The sequence below is a fragment of the Dicentrarchus labrax genome, unplaced genomic scaffold, assembly GCF_905237075.1.
Source record: "Dicentrarchus labrax unplaced genomic scaffold, dlabrax2021, whole genome shotgun sequence".
NCBI lineage: Eukaryota > Metazoa > Chordata > Actinopteri > Moronidae > Dicentrarchus > Dicentrarchus labrax.
Genome location: NW_026136714.1, coordinates 7,258,628 through 7,279,218, shown reverse-complemented (window position 1 = coordinate 7,279,218; position 20,591 = coordinate 7,258,628). Strand labels below are relative to the sequence as shown.

Sequence of the window (20,591 nt, the reverse complement as noted above, 5' to 3'; positions counted from 1 at the left end):
TATACTGCAGATGTTTACTTTTACATTTATAGTTTAATCTTCCAATACCTACTTAGGACTTTTTCAAATCTTCTTTTGTGAATTGCATTTACCTCACACATTTAGCCTGCACTCCTCACAAGTAATGCCACACAACATCAGAAAGACAGAAAATCAGTTTTTGCTTTCCATGGCTGTGCTTCAGTACCTACGGCACCTGCTTACCTTTGCCAGTTTATCAGTGGGTGACACATTAACTTATACCCAGTCTCCCGTTACCTAGCACTTCCATTTCACAGCCTCCTGCCTGCAAGGTGGACAAACATCCAGGGTGCACCAATCGATCAAACCTACTGTCTAGAACTCAAACTGGTTTTAGGCATTCTTGTCAACCATTATTCATTTGTCTAAAGTTTATTGATCTTGTAACACCCATTGCTTATTGACCTATCTCCCCAGGAGCCCTTATGTGGAACATACAGTCACTTTCTTTATAGACTTTCCCCAACTGTGGGGAATATTTTTAAAAATATGATATAAATGTCATATATGGTGGTTGATTTTTCCAAGAAAGCACCACTGCGATCACTCCTCTGTGCTGTACCCACGCTCACTCATATTCTGCCACCACCCACCTATAGCACCAACCTTTTCCATCTTATACTTTTCAGCCTGTATGTGTTTATGGCACCATAAAGCTGGCGCTGTGGGATGCAGAGACTTTGAGCCAGTGATGTGTCTCTGGGGAATATCGACCCAGTGGGACACAGAAAGAGAGAGAGAGAGAGAAAGAGAGTAGCAGCAGTTTTAGAGATTAGTAGCTTTTGCCTCCATGATGCGAAATGGGATTATTTCTTTTTAGCCTTGTTTTTAGTGCGTCCTTGTGTTCCTGATTATTTATTTCAGGCTTGTATTTACAGAATTCTGTATTGTTTTTTTGTATGTTCTGTGTATTATACTACACAGTGATGCTATCCCAGACATTTCTAGCTGTCTCTCTTTCCCCTTCTTTTTTCTGATGCTGTTATCCGTGTCCTTTCGCTGCAGCTCTCCTGCAGTGATATGTCAAGGGCAACAGTGTGTAAAAGGGTGTATATGTGTGTGAGAGTGTGTTTCAAGCATCTCTGCTGGTGTGCATGAGGGTGTCTGAGGTCGTTCAAATGTGAAGAAGTAGACATCTTTTCCCAGCAGGCTGGTGTTAGTGAATATTTTGCCGCTCTCACATCAGAGCTGGGTGGCAGCTGAGAATCGTGTCAGCAGTTTTTACTCAAAACATTTTTTTCTCACAAATCAGATTGTATGCTTTTGTGTTTAATGTGATCATTGAGTATACTGTGCGTTTAAATAGTATACACAGTATAATATTTTATAATTGTCCATATAATTACTTATTCTTCATAATCACAACCATATGTATTTGGTCACATCTCTTTTAATCACAAAATGACCAATGTTAGTCTTAGTTAGTCTCTATACTGCTTCTAATAAGCATAAAGTCATTATGTGAGAGTCAGATATTTGTACTTGCTCTCTTGCTAATGATAGAGCACGACTCCATCTTGAACTGATGAGATGTGTGCAAACACTGAGAAAGCTTAGCCTTTTATCAGTTAGTATCCTCGCTGTTGTTCTTTACTGTCATATGGTATATATTGTACTATACGGTAGATTTTAGATGTTAACTTATGTTTCTGTGTTATCAAAGAAATACTGTCAGAAAGGATAAACCATAGGCACAGTGAGAATTGTTTGATAATAGGATTCCCTTCTTTGCCATGCGATTTGCTTGGTAATCGCTTTGGTCACAGTGGATGACAACATGACACTGATTGGAGACACGTGCAGCACAAACAAACAGATCAGTCCAGGGTACCATTTCACGAGAAGTTGCTGTCATCATCCTTTCAGTTATTTGTATAAACACCGGACAGGGTCATGGTTAGGAGAGTGAGATGGGATTGGGTGACAAAGATGGAAGGAAGGATGACAGAAGTTAAGTGAGAGCACCATTAGTTTTTGAAAGGGAGGATGACTTTAGATGTTTTTTTCCTTTATAGTCCTATCATGACCTGAGAACATTGCTGTTGTACTAAGTAGTTCACATACATGTAGTAGAATTTATGTATGTGAAATGCCTGTGATAAGTCCTGTTCAGGTCCCTTTGGCCACTTTATGAACCTGGATGTGAACAGACTGCCAAGCCAAACTAAACCTGATTTATCTCCTGCACAAACACGGCTCTGTATGCAAACACTGCATTATGGAGATTCTCCCTGAAGCTGTTATTGCTTGTCATTTTTATTCAGATTCAGTAGTAAACCTTTGAATCCGGTTTGAATTTCTGTGCCTGAAATATATCTGCTGGACTGAACGTCATTGTTACTATATTTAATTAAATGTATTTTACTTCATGGTCTGCATAATCTTTTAATTGGCCCTGTTTATGGTGTTTTACTACCTGGTCTGTATAGTTTGTTTTTTTTAGTTTATGAACCTTTGTGAATAGGATTTTAGAATAAAGCAGAATTAACATTGAGATTAATGTCAAGTTACCAGGTTAAATTGTACATTAATAATTATATATCTTATTTTTTTTGCTCTTGGTCATCATGAGAAATGTTGAATATACAGAGATAATAAATTGTAGATCCTCTAGCCTGTTTGTGTTTCATGCATGTGTGTGAATTACAGGCCTATGTCCATATTTATGTGTTTACACTTATGCATAAAAGATAAATTAATTTGGGAACTTTTCTATGTATATATATATATACATATATATTCATTAGAGGGACTAGTTTTACAGTATTCATTGATTCCACCAAAATCTTCTTTTAAAGAATAACACAAATGTAAAACAATTGCACCACCTAGTGAGCAAATAGAAGACATTGTATGGGATGTGTGCATCCAAGGACACAGCTTCAACGTAAATACTGGTAATCACATGACCCACAATAGAACATAAGTCACATGATATCCCTTATTCTCTCTTTAGGCCTTCAAAATGGCATGTACAACTGCGTCTCTGTGTTTAAAAATAACTTGAGAGAGAACAAAATACGTATTTTGTCGTGACAGTACCAGAGATGTTCTAAAAACAAATTGGGCAAACGTGTGCTTTGTGTACTTGGCAATGTAATCATTCAACATCTTGGTTAATTTGAATGTTTTTGACACTGTCAAGAACTATTTTTATCACAATAATTATAGATAATTGTAGACACTACTATTTGACAAGTGGCACAAGCTAAAGAAGGTAACCTGCTTACACTTTCAATTTGACCCTAACAGATTTCCTTATAAATAGTTAGATAGGCAGCATATACCGACATCCTATTATTTAACAGTACTTCTCTGTTTGCTTTCTTTCCCTGCAGGGACCAGTGACCCATATGTGAAGTTTAAGATCGCAGGGAAGGAGGTGTTCAGGAGTAAGACCATCCATAAGAATCTCAACCCAGTGTGGGATGAGAGAGTAAGCCTGCTGGTGGAAACCCTAAGGGACCCACTATATGTCAAGGTACAGCACATAAGTCCCAGACTCCAAATGTTCCTGCTGTAATATAAATTGTGGTTGTATTTTGGATGATGTTAAGTCTCAGGGGACATGAATTTACTGTGCCTGCTTCTGTTTTATGCCAGATGCCACATTTGCAATGTGGTGTTGAGGGTCTTCTGTTGACAGTTGCTGTATATTATCTCTTTGTAGGTTTTTGATTATGACTTTGGACTTCAGGATGATTTCATGGGCTCAGCATACCTCCACCTGGAGTCACTGGAACATCAGAGGTCTCTTTGTCTCTTTTGACTTATATGTGAAATCAACACAATTCACTACTATTCTATGCCACAGCCTCTACCAATAGTAAATACGTGTGTGTGGTTGACCCCTAAAATGAAGGGTTAGGGAGTCCTCTCTCATAACAACTATTTTCTTGACACATACCCCTCTCCAAGCACCTTTCCTTGCTTTTGATGCAGACAATGTGATTAAATATAGTCTGTGGTCTCCCTCTAGTGGCAGTCTTTGGTAATCTCATGAAGCATAGCAGGGCTGTAGTCAATATATATTCTACAATAATATACAACTATATGAAGAAGAAGTTAATTACCTGAAGTTTATTTATATATTATCTCTTAAGTAAAAATACTGCCACTTTTTTTTTCCTTTTTTTTTTTTTTGCATTCAATTGCTTTGGAGTAGGTGGAGACTGAATTTGGAAACAACAAGATTTCAAAGGCCCTGCACACCCACACAGGTGTTTTCAATTACTCTGGCCAATGTACACCTCTAGTCAGGTGGAAGTGGCAGCAACTAGGCATACTATGCTTTCACAGCTGGTATTTGGACTTGTGATAGTAGCGTTCATCTTTCCATCTCATCCATTCTGACTTACACTCAGTGCGTCATTCTGCGAGTATCATTGGATTCACATGAACATCTCATAGAGAGGCTTCTCATCTAAAAATTCCAGGAGAAAACAAAAGTACTGCATTTTGTATAGCTATACCCTACAATAATCCATCCTTACATAGTAATCCAGTATATGTGGACCTGTTTAACCAGTACATCTATGATAATACTTCATTAATCAGTTCAAAAGTCTATATTCACTTGAATCATACATATGGACTATCAATATAGTGATAACCTCCCCTAGCCAAAATATACTCTTTACACCTTTTATATAAGTCATCACCACGTATATTATGTGAGTCTGAAAATACATGGATTTAAACTGCAACTTGACTATTTGGCGGAGGCAGACAACTGTGGGGTGGTAATTCTAGTTCATATAGTTCACTATCACAAATCACAATTTGTCTCAGGGGGCTTTACAATCTGCACAGTGTACAACACCCTCTGTCCTTAGACTCTCAATTCAGGTACATAAAAACTCCCCCCAAAAACCTTTTAACAGCAAGAATGGCAGCTCGAAGGGCTCAAGGAAGGAAGCAGAAAATAGCAGTCAGCTTGTGCGGCAGCTTATCTCAGTATTCCATGTTGTGTCAGCCATGAACTGATTGAATATGTGTATCAACTCTGTGGTAAAATGGATGGGGTTTTGTAGTGCATGCATTCATTTATATACACATTTTAAAATATTTTATTTATATGTCTGCACATTTGAATTATGCACAACTGCTTTGTCATGTAATGGAAAAAAAAAAAAAAAGAACTACTAACAGAGTTTGCCAAACAAAAAAACAAAATAATCAATTATGGCACCATGTACCTCTGCATAGAGGAGAAAAAAATAGAAACAAATGGTAGTTTGTCAGTACAGCACCTCATACTGGTAATCCAAAGTAAGCCATTACTGGAGCCCATCAGTTTAAAAACCATTCGATTAAAACACTTTCATGAACCTGCCTTGCCATTGATGTACAGTAGGTGGCAGTGGTTTGAGCCAAGATAAAATCATAATTTATTTTGCTACCACTAAAAGTATGTGCAACTAGTCAGCCTTTCTCTTTTCCATTGTTCCATCTGGTATTGCACCTATGATATAATACATTGCTTCTAGTCGTGAATTAGTATTCAAAAGGGCACATATTTCTGTACCCCTTCCCAGTATCATTTTAATTTAACAATCCCCCAAGAAATGTGTGTAATCACCAACCTTCTTACAATCTCTCCAGCACAAATATGTTTTACATCTGTCATATTTTGATAGAATAATAGGAGTTCTAAAATACCCTTATTCTTAATTTCCAGCTAAATTATTTCCATAGTGGGCTACTACTTACTTTATGTCCTATATACACCTATGTAGAATCCGTCCATGCACTAACTATATGCATATGAATGTATTCATGTAAGCGCACTTTGCTTCCCCTTAGGACACTGGATGTGACACTGGACCTGAAGGACCCACAGTACCCTGAACATAACCTAGGCAGCCTGGATCTAGCTGCCACTCTGTCACCCAAAGAGGGAGAAATGAGGGATGCTGTAAGAAATCTATATGAACTTCTATATGAATCAGATTACTCATTAATCTGTCTCTCTCACACTAGATTCCTCCTCATTCAAGGGAATCATTACTTTTTTATCTTACTTACATCATCTTTGAAATGTCACACCGATATAAAAAATAATCTATTTTAGTTTTAGTCAAATATTCTGAAGAAAAAAACAAGTCAATATAATACCTTTTTATAATCATAATCAAAGTTCAGCAACAGTGCTATTCCAAGTCAGTGAACTGTTTATCCATACATCAGAAGCCAGAGCATGCTGTGCTGTGTTAAACTGGAATGTGCTGGCTTCAGTCAGCCTCAGTTACTGGAAACTCTTCAACTCAGCAAATACATATGCATAAACACAAGTGTAATTAATATGTTCGGCAGAAAAGTTCCATGTTCAAAGAGCACTGGATTCTCCTTCCTAATTATGTTGGCTTGTGCCTCTGTGGACATGCTCGATGTTTCAGAGTTGCATTTATTTCTGTTCAATTATTTGTTTGGTTAATTGGACCCCTGCATGCTCGAGCCGGAACAAGGCAGAGTCATGAGGGAAATATTTTATTCCTTTTGATCTGATGTCTTAATTCTGCTGCTTATTTAGTACTGTAGTTCAGAGAGTCCACATTTGACAGAACAAATAAAACTCTATTTAGGTTAAGCATCATTTTAGATTTCTCCAACTGTGAAGAAAATGAGTACAAGGTTATGCTAGTACATTCTGGCTGACTCTCTCTGTTGCCATCTGCTGGTTTGAAAGGGTAAGAGAGAATACAGAACTTTAATCTACTTTAAAATTCTTTATTGCACTGCTAATAGGGGTGATTCTGGTAATTTTATTAACCATGCAGCATAAACAGTGTTTCTGTATATGATCTGCAATATATATATATATATACCGTTTGTTTTCAAGGTAATGAGTGTTGACGTGAGGGAATTGTGTGGATTTTCTTTGTGTAGATAGTCCTCTTATATAATGATTATTTATTGTATTTGAAAATTTTACATTTAGGATTAAATTTAAGTCCCATAAGTAAGCCACGTTTATCTCAGAAATCATCATCTTCAACAAAATCTGCTAAAGTTTTGAGAATGCCTTGCCAAGAAAAAAGTATTCTCTCTACTCTTGTGTACAGTGAAGAACTTTTATACAACTTTTTTTGTTATTGGACCCAAACAAAGAAGTCAAACAAGGAAGCAGCTCTCAGTCCCAGCTGCTGTCTTTCTTTGGGTCTAGGAATGGAAATGACATTTATGAAAGTATCAAGTATAGAAATGATGGTTATACTGTATACGAGGCACAAATGCAGCTACTGTATACATACATGTTTATCTGTGCGTGTGCTTGTGCACGCATGTCTGCATATGCAAACACTTCATAACATCATATGACAAGTAAGAGCGCTTCTTACACACTTATTGCTTACTTAACCTGCATGAATGACAGCTGCCCTTCTATCTTTATCCCCCCCCCCCACCTGCACCAGGCCAGGGCTAACATCTGAACCTCATACACCCCGTGCCCTTTAACCTCTGACCCTGCAGCTCTAAGGGGTTGACAGTGGGGGGCGCTCTGTAACAGCTTTGTCTCATTTACAGACCATGCTTTTGAGAAGGAACTGGAAACGATCTAGTAAGGTAAACTAAAACAGCATGTAACTCCCCCACCCACAAACTTCCAACTGTACTGTAACCCCACTACCGACCGCACTGCACCTCACCTATCCTGCACTCTTCACTTGTGTCCTGGTACATGGATGAAGTCTCCCTGGCCCCCTCCCTTCCTCCCTCCTTCCCCTCCTTCCACAGTGGTATTAGCAGTTTTTCTTTCTTTATCAGTTATCATTGTCACTAGCTTATTTTCCACAAGCTGCAATATACCACCTGCTATTTACATCACCTTAGAGGATGTAAACTCTTTTTATTTTTATTTTTTTGGAATGCAAGCGCGATTAAGCCTAAAGGTGAACTGTGTTTACATGTGTCATAATTCACATAAAGAGTGGAAGTAATGCATTACACTGTCTACCATTATTCTAAGTGGTTTTCTCAATTATGTTTTGTAACCTATTTAGTGTTCCAGTATTATAGCAGATATTTTTCCTGACAATTAAAATAATCTACCGTATATTGAACTTTGTGCTTTTAAATTTTTAAATTATGCAGTGCTTCTGCTCAACTTGAAACGATTGATACTTTGGTACCTCTTCTACCTTTGATCTGCTTCGGGTATTGCAGCTGCTGTGTTAGAAAATAAAGTGACTTATTTGTTTTTAGGGGTTTTAAAGGAGTCCTGTACAGCAAATCAAAATAAGTACATTTGGCTGATTGTTGACTGTGTGGACTGATTATAGGACACTCTTATACCCCTTTACATCAAGTGGAATTCTTTGATGTTTAAATTATTTTGAGTTCCCATCTTGCCATTCATAAGAGACTGCTACCTTTTAGTTTCATTTTTTGTGATTCTTGTTGGCTGTCAGGTTGAACAGAAAGCATGCTCGTCAAAGTTCTGCTTCTCCTTATTGGCTCACGCATGAAGCACTTACCTTGTTTTTTTTGCCAAATACAGCAGTCTAAGCATCAGGGATGATTTTGTGAACACAACTGGGTTTCACAGCTGTGTTTCCTCATGTGTCTCGTGTTTACCCTAAGTCAATCTCCTAAATGCACCTAGAGGCACTGAATGTTTTCTTAACTAACAGTGAAAAGTTTGATATCCACCAAGAGACACAGTTACACATTTGAAGCATGCTTGGTCAGAGCTGGGCAGACGTCCTGCTGTATCGTGCTTTCCCAAACCAAGCCTTTGAAGCTTTCAAACTGGGCCACCCCGCCTGTGACTCGGGAATTAGCTCAAACACTAACTAAGTAGCTACTGTGCTACCCCACCAAAAAAGGCGCTGCCTCCCTGCCTCCGCGCTCATACATACGGTACACGGTTATTTTTACACAACCACTTCTTTTTAATGATGCATCTATGAGTGTTGAACTCACAGTAGATGCAAACTATTTGAGAAAGTAGTTTGAGATGATAATTATGAGTCAGAAGCATGTTAAGTCCAGGTCTCTTTAACTTTACCACTAGGCAAAATGCTTACTTTGGCACTTCAGAAGTTTTTCTTCTTTCAAAAGGCTGACAAAAGTTGAACTATGTACAAGGTTGTATTAATTCTTAAACTGAATGTTAGTATCTCTCCTAAGACATCTCTGTGCATGATCTCTCCCCTGCTGTGCTCTGGCTGAGGGATGTGGATTCCGAATCCAAATAGCCCATGGTTTTCGGTAGCAAGATATATGTAGCAACAAAACAAGGAAACAATTAGGATTGTGCTTGAGTAGGACATAACAGCGACCTCTCATAATTAGGATACAGTGTGTTAGCAGCAAGTTAACAGGAGAAATGAAAGATGTGGGAGTTGCTGTATGTGAGGCTGGCTATATTGCAGGGAGCCATTCGCATTGTTTAATGTCTGGAGAATGGAAATTAAGAGGCTCCGTCTCCAGATCAAAGGCCTGCGCTTGCGAGGCAGGGTTTGTTCAGAGTTTAATGAAATTCACCCGCAAAACAAAAGCTATGCTAATAAATTCTCCCTAACGAGGAAGGAGGAGAGGGAAAGGCAGAAAGAGAGAGAGAAAGAGGGGTGTATTTGTTTGACAAATAAATACCCTGCTCTTTGTTTTAGTGAAGGATACTGACATGATTCAAAGAGAGGTTAAATAGGCCTGTAAGTGCTGAGAAAACTGTTGAGAAAAACACAACATACTAAAAATATAGAGAATCATCAATCTGAATTTGCAGTGCTGTCAACTTACAGTAAAGCCAGATGATATGCACTGTAACAGCATCTCAGTGGTCTGCCCATTTGGAATATTTTTTTTTTATTATATTAAGAATTTCTACAAAAAAGACCAGACTGATGTATACATTCTCATGCAGACTGTAAGCTATTTTGTCTACAGTAGAATCTCATTAAACACTGAAATGATAGAAAGAGGTTACATTACATGTTTTTAATTTCCCCACAAATGTGGGTAAACTGTTGCTACCAACAGTGATGGTGTTTCTCAGCATTTCCAAGAAATTGTTCAGGATTTTAGACTCTCACTGAGTGACTTGGATGGATACTGTGTTTGATCATTCATAGTGATGTTCTGTCAGGTGAGCTCACGCCTCAGGGGTAAATTATGTTGAATTATCTCATTTTGTGTTTAAGTGTTATCTTGTGTGTTTTGCCTGCTCCTCTCTGTGTTGTCTTGATGTGTTTGGTATTGGTTATTTTCCTGTTGACAAAGTGTACACAAGCCATATTTCTCTCTTGGGGTTAAGTAAGGGGCATGTGTGTTTATTTTGTGGGTGTACATTTCTGCATATGTATAAATGCACGTGTGTGTGTAAATGTTTCTTTGAATGTGTGTGTGTGTGTGTGCCTGTTGCAGTATCAGAGTATGCGTCTGTCAGATGTGCACAGAAAAGCCCAGCTGTGGCGAGGTATAGTGAGCATCAGTCTGATAGAAGGTCGGAGCCTCCAGCCCATGGATAACAACGGCCTCAGTGACCCTTACGTCAAATTCAAGCTGGGCCACCAGAAGTACAAGAGCAAGGTAAACACACTCCTTTTTGTAAAATGTGTGTATAATATATGACGCATACATATTTCATGTAAACAATTGAGACACATGAACAAACAGTGTATTTCCTTCTGGTGTTTACTCAGACAATTCCTAAAACGCTGAACCCACAGTGGAGAGAGCAATTTGACTTCCACCTGTATGATGAGCAGGGAGGCTTCGTGGACATTACAGTCTGGGACAGAGATGCTGGCAAGAAGGATGACTTCATGGGAAGGTACAGTGGTCTTAATCCAGTCTTTCTGGATATGTAGTTGTATCAGTCTTTTGTTAGATTGTATAGATAAAACAGGTGTAGCTTACCAAAATTAAGCATCTGTTTGACTTTTATTCAGAAAAAGAAAAGAGTTGAACAATGACCAATTTACTATTTTTTTTAGTATAAAATGCCTGTGCAAATTTAAACCCTGGGTTGTTTCCTGTTTCCTGTGGAAAGTCAAAGTTTTTTAGTTTTTCATCAGAATGGAGACACTCTTTGGAAGGAGGAAGTCTTTGCTGTGAACTCTTTGACCCAAGTCCAGTAATTACTATTGGCTTGCCTTGATATTAAGTGCAAATAGACTGAGGGCAATGCCAGAAAATCAATTCAATCAAAAGCAGATGCTCTCAAGTGCCTACTTAAAGGTGTTAATTGTGTTAGCTTTGGCGAAGTTGTCTGCGTTTGCTTATATCCTACACACAATGCTTGCTATGTGTATATTATTAGGTTATTGTTAGTGCTGTGCTCCAGTGCAAAGTGCAATGTTTATAATCTTCTTAATGAGATGTTAACTCTGAAATGGACTAGACACTCTTTCTGAAGGTAAATTTCAGACTCTTTCTTTCTTTCTATACTTTCTGTGATAATTATTACCTTACAGACTATTTTACTTCAGCCCTAAAAATGGCTACACAGGCATTTCTTTAGGTTTATTCCTTATTGTCCCACCTTTTTACATTTTTTTTTACTAACTCTGTAATTTTGTGTGTGTGTGTGTGTGTGTGTGTGTGGCGCTTTAGGTGTTCCATTGACCTATCACTTCTCAGTAAAGAACACACACACAAGCTGGACTTGCCACTGGAGGAAGGTGAAGGTGTGCTGGTGCTGCTGGTTACACTCACTGCTTCAGCTGCTGTTTCCATCTCAGACCTGTCAATCAATATGCTGGATGACCCACATGAGAGACATCAGATCATGCAGCGATATGTGAGTTTTATTGTAAGGGTGGCCTTGTGTTGTGTATAGCATAAAAATACTTTTGTGAGAGAGGTTATACAGTGAGAGCTCAAATTAAAATTGTATAATTTTTTTAAATAAAAGAATGAGCGTGAATGCAACTACATACCAGAGAAAAAAAGGTTCCCTTAATCATTCAGTAAGGGCTCAAGATCTACATACTAAATGTTTCTTTTCATCATTACTTCACACACTACAATAATTTCACATAGTCACACTTTATATTACTGATTGACTATGACTTATTCCTCAGATTGATTGCTGTATGAACAAAGAGAGTATCCTTCACACGTTTATCATCAGACTTCTGATGGTTGTAAAGTCACAATTTATAAAGAATCTCACTTATTCATCAAGAACAATTCCTTTTTTTCATAACATTACATTTTAAATAAACTCTGATTTTAGAGGAAGTGAGGAGGAAGATGTTTCACTAAAGGAAAGGAAGGAGGGAAGAAGTTTCAGAGGTCAGGGAAGAGAGATCTTTTCTCTTTTCTCTGGCACTACTGAGATGAGCTGTTTGGACTAACTGTTTGGAAAAGATGGAGGCTCACATCGCTGGTTTGTTTCTGTTGCTATGATTCACGCCACCAGTATTGTGCAGTATTTGCATCAGCATCCTGCAGTGAGTTGTGTGTGTTATGCATTTATGATTAATGCATGTGGGCTCATTTATTTGTGTGTAAAATGTCCTAGCTTGTTAGCCAGTCATCATTGATTTAAGCTTAGTATTAAAGAGTGCGAGAGAGTGAGAAAGAGAGCTCTAAGGCCCCATCTGCTCCAGAGGCCCTCCACTCAACACAATGCTTTCAATGTCTTTGTCTTAGCCTAGTTAACCCTTCACACCCTGTCATCCTCACTCCTTGCCACAAAGAGACACTCAAACACAACTCACACACATGTTCACACACTTTCAATAGATTTCATTCACTGACAGCCTTGACATGGGACATTTCTCTGCACGTCAACAGAATCTTGTGTTGTGTTATCACCCAATGCTGCAGCCATATTTGCTTCCAGTCATTACTTATTCTAATAGAAAGAAAAAAGATATTTGTTCACTTAATGTTTTTAGTTTAATTTAGGACTTAATAACAAAAAAAGATACTCTATTTGTTGTAGCATTTTTGCACAATTACATTTAATTGTCTGGGAGAGTTGTAGGAGCACATTTTCCCATGAGTACCACTTAGTTACATGTGCTTTTATGTGTGGCTATACTGTGCATGTGTGTTCACATACTGTACAGTAACTGTCTGTGTTTGTGAGATTATAGGATGTGTTCTGATTTCAGTTAACGGTATGTCCCAGCTGGTGTGTGTTTGCGTCTTTCGGTGTGTGCATAGGCACCAGCGGCGAGGCTCCACAGGCCAAACACGGGTACCACGACCTACATAACTGTGGCGGTGCCTTATTGGCTAGCCACAGGAGGTCGGCCACTCTGCTCCGCGCTGCAGCAACCACCTAAGATCAGAGGGGGGAGCTCTAGGACTGAGACACACACACACGCTGTGCCTCTCTTCACAGCCAAAAAATGAGGACGGGGCGCAGGAGTGAGTGTGTGTGTGTGTGTGTGTGTGTGTTTGTGTGTGTGTGTGTGTTTGCGTGAGTGTGTGTAATAGGGGGCGAGAGGTAAAGGATGAGGGTTGCACCGGGAAGGGAAGGCGTGTAAAATGAAAAGAAAAAGCTATTTCACCTCTCTCACAACTCGTGCAGACCCCGTTTTTCTGCTCGGCTGAAGGCGAGACATTTTCTTTCCTTCGCCTACCTCTTTTCCTGCCTCCTTCTCTCTCCCGCACTCCCCATCTCTGTCCCGCTCTCCCGGCATTTTTTTTTTTTTTTTTTTCCCCCCCCCCTTTTTTTTTTTAGGGGGGGGGGGGGGGGGGGGGGGGGGGGGGGGGGGGGGGGTTGGGGGGGGGGGGGGGTTTTGGGTTGGTTAAAAAATTTTTATTTTTTTTTATTTTTAAAATTTTTTTTTTCCCCCAGACTCCCCTTTTTTAGTTAGAGAATTTAATAAAGAACACAAAACCACGATAAGACCAAGTACCAACTAATAATAACAGGGCGTGATAGCACGTGTGTGTGGTGTGAGGAGGTTATGTTATTATGCGGGCACATTTTACGACTGGTATTATAGCTAAATAGCTGTAGAAAGCCAAAAGCATTACACGCTAAAACAGCACAAACACATCAAAATACCGTAGTATCTAATAAAATGGGGGTTTAAGCAATAAAGTACCATGCGTCATATAAGCTTAAAGACAGATACTACAAAATGCAATAAGAGCATAGTGTGGCCACCCCATATAAAAAAAATTACTTAGGAGTTAGTGATGTATTGAATATAACAAAAATTCAAACCTAATAACAAATATACGTTTATAATTTAAAAAACACACACAATCCGCCACTTAATGTACCTATGGAGGTGTTATAATGTGGCCATGAAGAGATAAAACACAGTCGGGTTGCAGAGCATTAATTTATTAGCTTGCTTTTGTGTGTAGTTTGATGCCTGTACATCATGTGCGCTGTGTGATGTACATGTTACCAAAACTTATTAGCTGGGGCAAGACACGGCAATCACGTGACAACGCCTAGATGTACTATTTTTTTTTTTTTTTTTTTTTAAAAAAATTTTTTTTTTTTTTTTTAAAAAAGAAGAAAAAAGTTTTTTTTTTTTTTTTTTTTTTTGTGGGGGTTGGATGGGGGGGTGGGGGGGGGGGGGGGGGGTTGTGTCCTTTTGTTGGGTTGGTTCCCCCCCCCCCCCCCCTCTTTTTATATACACACACACAAAAAAAATAATATACACACACACACACACACACACACACACACACACACACACACACACACACACACACACACACGGCAGGTGAAAAAAAAAAAAGAAAAAGGGAGAGAAAAAAGGGGGGAAAAAGGGGGGGGGGGGGGGGGAAAAAATAAAAAAGGAAAAATTAAAAAGAAAGAGAGGGTTTTTTTGTAAAAGAAGAAGAGAAGGGAAAGAAGGGGGGGGGGTTTTTATTTTTGGTTTTTTTTTTTTGTTTTTTTTTTAATTTTTTTTAAACCCCCTTTAAAGTGTGTGTTTTGGGGGGAGATGCTTTGTGCGTGTCTGTGTGTGAAATGTTTTATGGAGCGCTGATGAAAGGTGACACGATGCAAAGATGACAGCGAGTCATCAGCCTATGGCGGGGCTGATTCATTTGTGTGTGACAGAGACGGGAAGAAGATGTCACAGTGACAAGCTGTCAATCACAGACAGGGCGGGGGTTTGTTTTATGAAAAGCCAACTCTGTCCTTCCATTTTTCTCTCCTCTCCTCTGTTCATCCCTCCTTTTCATCTCCTCCTTATTCCCATCATTCCACCTGCGTGCTGATGGGGGTGTGGGGAGACGTAAATGAGGGAGTGGGGGTAGGTCTTGGCCTCCCTTCATCTCTCTTTCTCTCTACCTGTCCATCTGTCTGTCTATTCCGTCTTTTGCTGTCTGTCTTTCTGATAAGGATTTGTATCTTTGTGGAGGATGGGTGCGTTGTCTCCACCAGTGGATTGAGGATGAACCTTAAATGTCCCCTCAGGGAGTCTGTATGGCAGGAGGAAGGGATAGAGTGTGGATGATGGGTTGGGGGTGTAGAAATATCTCTATCCATACATTAAAGAAGTAATTTTCTTCGTTCAATCCATGTTGTGTATCTGTGTGTCAATATGGACACCATTGCTGTAGTATTGTATTGAAATGATAATACTTTGATCTTTTTGGTACGATTTCAAAATGGTTATTTTTTTACACTGTACTTAAATGCATCTTAAAATGTTTTTCTATAAACACAAGAAGTAACATTTGTTAAATGTTAAATGTCCAAACATAAGCAGAATAAACTCAAAAATACAGTCCAAAGTTGGAAACACTTTGATTTAAATCAAGAATTGTCTGATCAAGTAAACAAGATTACGAAACTGACCCATAAAATACAGTCTAACTTGGGGAAATTCTGGTCCGTAAATATCTGATTAAATACTGAGTAAACAAGATTATGAGTCTGACCAGACATTTGGTGCCTGCTTTTGGTATAGTTTGTACAGACACATTTTTGTCAGTACAAAAAAAAGTATTGATGTTCGATTCCTAGGTAGGTTATCGGCATCATGACGTGTCCTGCTGTTGAACACTAACACACTAACTAGTCAGCCTTTAGTTTGCCCTCGTCTCTTCCGCTGTTGCCTCCCTCATGCCCTCTCTCTGACTCCTTTCCTCGCTGTGTCTGTCTCCTTAGCTGCTCCCCAATAATCACAACAAGCAGCTGTATCTTCAGAGAAATCGTGCCTTAAAATTGAGAGTTGTCCCCTCTCTCCCTCTCTCTTTCTCTCTCTTTCAGATGCTCTCTTTCCCCCTCTCTTTCTTTCGCACACTCTCCTCTCTCATCTCCTTTAGAGAGCTTTTGGACAATGATATCGCTGGAAACAGGCAGAGTCTGACAGAGTTGGTAATAATGAATTAAGTCTGTAGCCTGGCCCTGACTCTGAAATTTAAATTATAATTACTCCTGTGGGGATGGAAGGGGTTATTGCCAGAGAGAGAGAAATAAATTGAAGTGAAGTGCATTTCCTCTCTGCTTTTAAGACACGCCGACATGCTACTCAATTTGGCCTCAGTGTAGGTTTTCTATGCATGTGTTTATACCTGAGTATTTGGGTGTGAACAAAGGCATGAGTTTATGATTGTATGTGTGTCTGTCAGTGCGTGCCCATGTCTTGGTTTCCACAGGTCTCCCTCTATTCTGCAGATTTACAGACTTGTTTTTTCACAGTCATCATTCCTTCTCCTGGTTATTAAAACCCTGTACATACAGTATACAGTAGACAATCGCAGGGCCTCATGGCACCTCTTGACTGTGCCTTTAAGTGTGTCTTTATGGTGTGTGAGCATACAAAAAAGAGAATATGTCAGGGGGTTAGGGTTAGCTAAGCTTGTGTCCTTGACCTCGTGTTTTACAGTTGGTGTGTTTAGCTATTGTGACTGTTACGGTTGTCCTCTTTTGTTTGGATGTTGTGCGAACTGGATAGTGTGTGTGGAGGTCAGTGTGTGTTTGCCTCATAACTACGATATCACTGCCAGTCACGCTTCACTGGATGTGTCTACTCACCACAATATCTCTCTGATTATTATATTAATAGCCTAAGTGTAGGCAGTTTACAATGAGCCCTATACAGACACATTAATATATCGATAACATTAAAATCCGGCTGTAACTTCTTGTACATTTGTTTCATGTTCCTATGTTATATTGTGATGTGTTTTCCTTTTTTCACTTTTGTGTTTCTTTTTCTGCTGATACTACTGCTGCTGTTCACACACCCTCTTAACACCTCATATACACACAACATATAAATACAACATTGTGAGGAAGCGATTCATAGAGTGACTAAAAAAGTAAATACTAGCCAGAGCCAACATTTTCCAGACTGACAGTGTACACCAGTCAGTGAATCTGTTTTGGATTAAGAAAAAACAGACAGTTTATACAATAATACACATCAAACTGCTGGAGAGATGCAGAGAGGATGTCCAAATCTCATACAAACATTGTCTGCCTCAGACTGACACTCTTCTCCTCAAAGTCATTATACAAAACACTATGGGAAACACTACTTTTCACAAAAATAAAATAGAGAACTCTTTATTCTGTAACTCAGTAAGTGACTAACTTAAAAGTTAATAGAAAAATATTTGCAATATTGTATAGTTTATGTGACAGTTTTTTGTGCATTCTCACCTCAAGTTAGCCTTTTTGTATGTTAAGACCAGGTATAATGCTGAAATCTATTCAGTTTTAATACTTGATTGACATGTTACAGTGTTGATCTCCCCTGTTGTCTGTAATGACCCCTCTTTGTTCTATTTTTATCTTCGTACTGTTTTTATTCGATGTAACCTTTTACAGTATATTTCTGCATGGCTCATCATCTTTACCAACATCAGTGACGTTCTGCTTTATGTAAAAAGTATAAAGTTAGGAAAGATTTCAAACAGACAAGCACCGCTATTCAGGGAAATTAAATCTGGCCATTTGTCCTCTGTTAGACTTCACTATAAATGCCAGCTCTACATTTTCAAATAAGGACTGTTAAAGGACATATTCTACCCTTTCCTCTCTTAATGAAATGTCAGGCTATTGACCTGACTTTCTCTTCAATGCTAATTTGCCGTCCTCTTTGACCTTTCACCCCTGTTCCTGTGATGTTTCAGAGCATGTGGAGGTCCTTCCATAACCTGAAAGATGTCGGTGTGGTGCAGGTGAAGGTCATCAGGGCTGAGGGACTGATGGCAGCAGATGTCACAGGTAAGACAATGACCTTCAGTCCAAACAACCGGACGATAACCTCTGCAGTTTCCATACACATTGTTAAAAGTTAGTTTCTTCTTTTTATACTCTTGTATTCATTTTCATATATTAATACACCTAAAAATAACAAATAGGCCTCAAATTTTGCTGTTGTTTTGCAATTTCTGTTGATACTTTACTATCAGAGTGAGAACTACCGAGCATCTGATTGGTAATACCATCAATTACAAGAGTAATCTTCGCTTTAAATAACTTTTACTTGAGTTTTGCATCTAGACATTGAACAATTCTTGTGGCACATTTTCCTCCACCAGCAATCTGCCATATATCTAGCCACAGATAAAGTCAGTGTGTAATTTTGGTTTAAGGGATGATCCTCAGAGAATCCTCAGAGAGAGTTAAAGTCTACTTTGTGCAGGACGCTAAATTTGTCTCTGCATTTTTAGAAAAGATGCAGGCTGCTCATTTGAATAATAGAGAAAAAGTACATATTTGAACCAACAAATCTCTCTCCCTCCTCCTCCCTCCTCCTGCTCTTTCTCTGCTTGCTCTCTCTGAATCCTCCATTCTCCATTAATTCTTACTTTTAATTAGGTCTACAGTGGACAGGCCTAGTTTTTCACTCCGTATTATCTAGTAGAGAGAAAGAAGTGTGTGTGTGTGTGTGTGTGTGTGTGTGTGTGTGTGTGTGTGTGTGTGTGTGTGTGTGTGTGTGTGTGTGTGTGTGTGTGTGTGTGTGTGTGTGTGTGTGTGTGTGTGTGTGTGTGTGTGTGTGTGTGTGTGTGTAGAGTTTTTCTCCATTTGAAACAGCCACAGTCCCATTAGCCAATACAGAGTGGAGCTGGTTGATTTGGGTTATTGCGTGGAGCGACCGGAGCAGCCGGAGTTCAGGGCTAATGGCTCTCTGGCTCTTGTATTTCACTCGGAGCAGAAATTTGCTCCGTGACCTCGTTGTAGAGCTCATCATTCAGTCTGAGCTTCATGGATCCTTTTAAAAAAACCAAGAGTAAAACTGTGGAAATATAATGTCTATTGGCTGTTTGTTTGACTTTCACTTTGTCTCTGCCAGTTTGGTGTGGTCATAGAGAACAGGTTTGATTTCAGAACAGTGTCTTTATGGCCTGTGGTGATTTGAAATTATTGCTACAGGCTGACGTCACAGTAAAAGTGCAGCTTGTCTTGAGGTTCCAACCAGGGCTAATATTTAACTTAGACACTACTAAGACTGAATACAAAACGAATGGAAAGAAATGTTGAATTCAGATTTAAAAACCTACAACAAACATGCTTTCTTTGGAAAAACATTTGTGACATCATGACATGGGACAGTTTTTAATTAGACTGATAAAGGAGGAGAAATGTTCTACATTTAAACATGTGCCTACCTAATATATTTTACATTTTGAAACTTGGATTTCACATAGTAAAAAACAGAATGCATGTTTTGTACAATGTTTTCACATCACAAAATATGGGCTTTAGTTTCATGTGAGTTTTCACATAACTTTTGTTATAGTCAGAGATCTCAAATTCAGAAAGTCCAATTTGTATCATTATTTGAAAAGAAAGTATATTTCTTTTGTTCACCAGAAAACATATTCTTCCAGCCAGAGTAACCCCATAAAGATAGATGTAGTAGACTGATACAGATAACAGACAGGCAAAGGGTTGTTTCTAGATGGCTTATTCCTGTTTTGTGTGTGTGTGTGTGTGTGTGTGTGTGTGTGTGTGTGTGAGTGTGAGTGTGTGAGAGAGAGAGAGAGAGAGAGAGAGAGAGAGAGAGAGAGAGAGAGAATGTCTGTATGTGTTGTGTGTGTCACTGGCAGAAACAATAGCTGTGTAAGAGCCACATAAGAGCCCTCACCACATGAACACCCTATTTTAACAGCCCAGACCAAGAGAGGGTCAGGAGCAAGGTGAGAGAGAAACAGACGGACAGACAAACAGACAGACAGAGAGAGAGGAGAGAGAGAGAGAGAGAGAGAGAGAGAGGGTCAGTGAGAGAGAGGGAGAGTTCACCATCTCTCCCCCATTCACGCTGCCTGTCTCCTCTCCTGTCTTTTCCCCTCCTCCTCCTCCTCCTCTCTCTCCTCTCTCTCCTCTCTGGCCATCTCTCTCTCTAATTGAAGTGTTTTTGTGGAGTAGCTCCTCTCCAGCCCGAGTAGGATAACTGAAAATAGTCTCTAAAACCAACAATCCCTTTTGTCTGCCAGCTCTTGTCCCTCTGAGTGGATGCTATACCGTTAGAACATTTCAATAGTAACACACACACACACACACACACACACACACACACACACACACACACACACACACACACACACACACACACAACACACACACACACACACACACACTTCCAGCAGCAGTACCACAGCATGTGTAGACTTTTGTGTTAGATTTTCCTCAGCATCACTGACATATGGAGGAATACAGTAGATAATCTTGTATA

General features: G+C 39.2%; 1 protein-coding gene across 7 annotated transcripts in view; it reads left to right on the top strand.

Annotated features, from left to right (window-relative positions):
* The window catches only part of mctp1a (multiple C2 domains, transmembrane 1a), a 132,091-nt gene that overhangs the window by 57,995 nt on the left and 53,505 nt on the right, over positions 1 to 20,591 (top strand). For 5 of the 7 annotated variants that reach the window (XM_051423735.1, XM_051423733.1, XM_051423739.1 and 2 more), the window contains exons 3-10: positions 3,360 to 3,502; positions 3,692 to 3,771; positions 5,827 to 5,938; positions 7,549 to 7,587; positions 10,390 to 10,554; positions 10,668 to 10,798; positions 11,581 to 11,767; positions 18,043 to 18,136. In XM_051423735.1, the coding sequence (XP_051279695.1) occupies positions 3,360 to 3,502; positions 3,692 to 3,771; positions 5,827 to 5,938; positions 7,549 to 7,587; positions 10,390 to 10,554; positions 10,668 to 10,798; positions 11,581 to 11,767; positions 18,043 to 18,136 (951 nt within the window). The remainder of the gene's footprint in view (positions 1 to 3,359; positions 3,503 to 3,691; positions 3,772 to 5,826; positions 5,939 to 7,548; positions 7,588 to 10,389; positions 10,555 to 10,667; positions 10,799 to 11,580; positions 11,768 to 18,042; positions 18,137 to 20,591) is intronic. The other 2 variants (XM_051423736.1, XM_051423734.1) reach the window with 1 other exon arrangement.